At 39.6% G+C, this 2,500-nt stretch overlaps 1 protein-coding gene across 1 annotated transcript in view; it reads left to right on the top strand.

The window, feature by feature from the left end:
- The window catches only part of LOC125035277, a 9,552-nt gene that overhangs the window by 3,875 nt on the left and 3,177 nt on the right, over positions 1–2,500 (top strand). Inside the window, exons 2-4 of the mRNA XM_047627554.1 lie at positions 638–730; positions 1,360–1,529; positions 2,278–2,481. Of these exons, the coding sequence (XP_047483510.1) occupies positions 638–730; positions 1,360–1,529; positions 2,278–2,481 (467 nt within the window). The remainder of the gene's footprint in view (positions 1–637; positions 731–1,359; positions 1,530–2,277; positions 2,482–2,500) is intronic.

Here is a 2,500-nt window from a genome sequence, read left to right as displayed (position 1 = left end):
AACTTAGTATCATCATTATCATCATCATTGATGACTGTTGTAATTATTACGATCATCCTTATTATTCTCATCATAATTTTTATGATTATCATTGTTATTATCATCATCATTGTAATCATAACCGTTATATTCTCTATTACCATTATCATTATTATTGTTTTTTTATCATTACTATTACTATGAGTAATGCAAATAATCACGTGATTTTAGTATTATTACTGCCACAATTATCAATATCATCCATCATGATCATCTTTATATATGTGTCTGTCAACAACATACCATCAGCATACAGAAACTACTTCGGTTGACGACAGACCTATTAGTCATTCAGGTATGTTGTCCTTATCTTGCCTTATCTTTCTTCTTCGTATCGCTTGTGCTCCCTGACTGATTTGAAGTTACTTGCACTCTGCGAACTACTTGTACCCTGTATGCCAAGCACGAAGTAAGCCTGCAATTAGGCGAAATTTGATAATGATAAATTTACTGTTAGGGATAATAATTGATTATATGTGCATGGCTTTGGTTTAATAAGTCTAGTATTCGACACTTAAATTCAAACTTATTCTACCTTTAACATCTAAATATCTACAAATTACCATCACCCTTGCTCCTCCTCCATGTTCTCCCTCAGGTCACCGCGACACAAGCCGGTGTTCTGAGCTGGCTCGAGGGGGAAGCCAGCTCGGGCGGGGAGCTCCAGGCCGACCAACCCAACAGCAGCGAGGTAAAGGAATTATGAAATCGCATTTGCATCTTGCTCTGGTTGGGTTCTTTTCTTTTCGTATTTATTTTTGAATTCTTGCTTTTTTCGTTATTTCGCTAATGTTCCAATTCAATTTACATTAAAGCTTTTGTATTTTCTGTTCATTTCGATGGTGAGTTAATCAAAAGAATTGCTTAATCTGATATTTATATACAAAGTTTTGTTTTCAAATACGAATTTTCCGTTATCCTCTAGTGCGTTGCAATTTGCTGTTTCGTGAGATTTGTTCGATTGTTTACGAAACAAATGCGTAAATTTATTACAATATATAACAAAATACTTTAAAAAATAGGATTTTATAGAGACTGGCCAGGAAGTGCGGAAAGCCATGCTTTTAAAATCAAAACTGGAAAAAAATGTCAAATAACTTACTGAAAAGAGAGTTCGTGATTTTATTTATAATCTAGCGCATTTTCTGATGCTGACCGACTTTGGTCTTTGTCTGATACTCCGCTGACAGCTAACACTTATTTTTTACGCCAGAGATACTGTACTCTCTACAGAAGCTGCCCTCTTCCTGACTATCTGCTGACAGCTGAACATATCTGCATTCAGTCTTAAACTCCACACCCGCTGGCCTTCCATTCCAGGAGCAAAGCGATGATGGCGACAACCAGATCAAACGCCTCGTGGAAGCAATGCACGGCAGCTTCGTGGAGCTGGCAACGAAGCGCAACACCTGGTATGACCGATACGATATTTTGGCCCAGCAGGCGGCCAACAATTCGAGGGTTATTACCGAATTATTAGGCATTAGCAGGTAATTAACTTTCAAATTTCTGTGGTCTAAATACTTACAGCAAAATGAAACAGACACTGTGTCACACCAAAAATATCCATTATAACAATTGGAATCAAACTAAATTATAATATGATATTTATAATTATAATTATACAAAGACGAGTTGTGGGTTAATTAGTTAATTGTTTCTCGGAGATTGTCCTATACATACTGTTTGATTATAGGTGTAGTTCCCCTTAAAATCGTTTTCTATTAAGTAGCACTCCCGCTTTCAGTCCTTTATAGAAATGTACTTCAAGACCAAACCCAATTCCACGAAAATCGTTCGTCGTGCTCACTAATACTGTGGTTCCGAGCCTGTGGGAGAAAAGTATTGGCCAGTTTGCTAGGCGTTAGTCTGTCCTCATATCGAAATTATAATTTGAAGACGTGGCTTTAAGGGATTGCATTGCTGTTAAGTAAATAAAGCTTGTACATTTTGCTATTTTGGCCAAAAAAATATGTGGGAGGTCATGGATGAGTCGGAGGAACAAGCAAGGGGCTGCGAACGGGAAGGACGGAAGTCTTCATCACTGAAGTTTCAATTTCATTTTCATTTCTTACTGTGGCTGTTTTCCTTTCATCTTTGTGTACACGTTACTGTGTTTGTGTTTGTGTCATATATATATATATATATATATATATATATATATATATATATACCTCTAGCTCTCCTCCCTCCTTCTCTCCCTCCTCCTTCTCTATCGTCCTCTCGCCCTCCCCACAGGATCGCCATGCCCATCATCTGGAACACTTTCATGGCCAAGAACATCTGGCAGAGGACGGAGCGGATGCAGCACGGCGTCGCCCAGGTGTACAGCCCCTTGCACGACGCCTCGGCCCCCCACCCTCTGCGCTCGCTCACCACGTCCCTCACGCAGGACCAGGATTTCGCCGTCGAGGTCATCCTGAGCCTCACGACGGAAGCGAAGTGAGTTCGTGGCCGGTTG

The sequence above is a fragment of the Penaeus chinensis genome, chromosome 19 (assembly GCF_019202785.1).
Source record: "Penaeus chinensis breed Huanghai No. 1 chromosome 19, ASM1920278v2, whole genome shotgun sequence".
In the NCBI taxonomy this organism is placed as follows: domain Eukaryota; kingdom Metazoa; phylum Arthropoda; class Malacostraca; order Decapoda; family Penaeidae; genus Penaeus; species Penaeus chinensis.
This window is presented reverse-complemented; position numbering and strand designations above follow the sequence as displayed.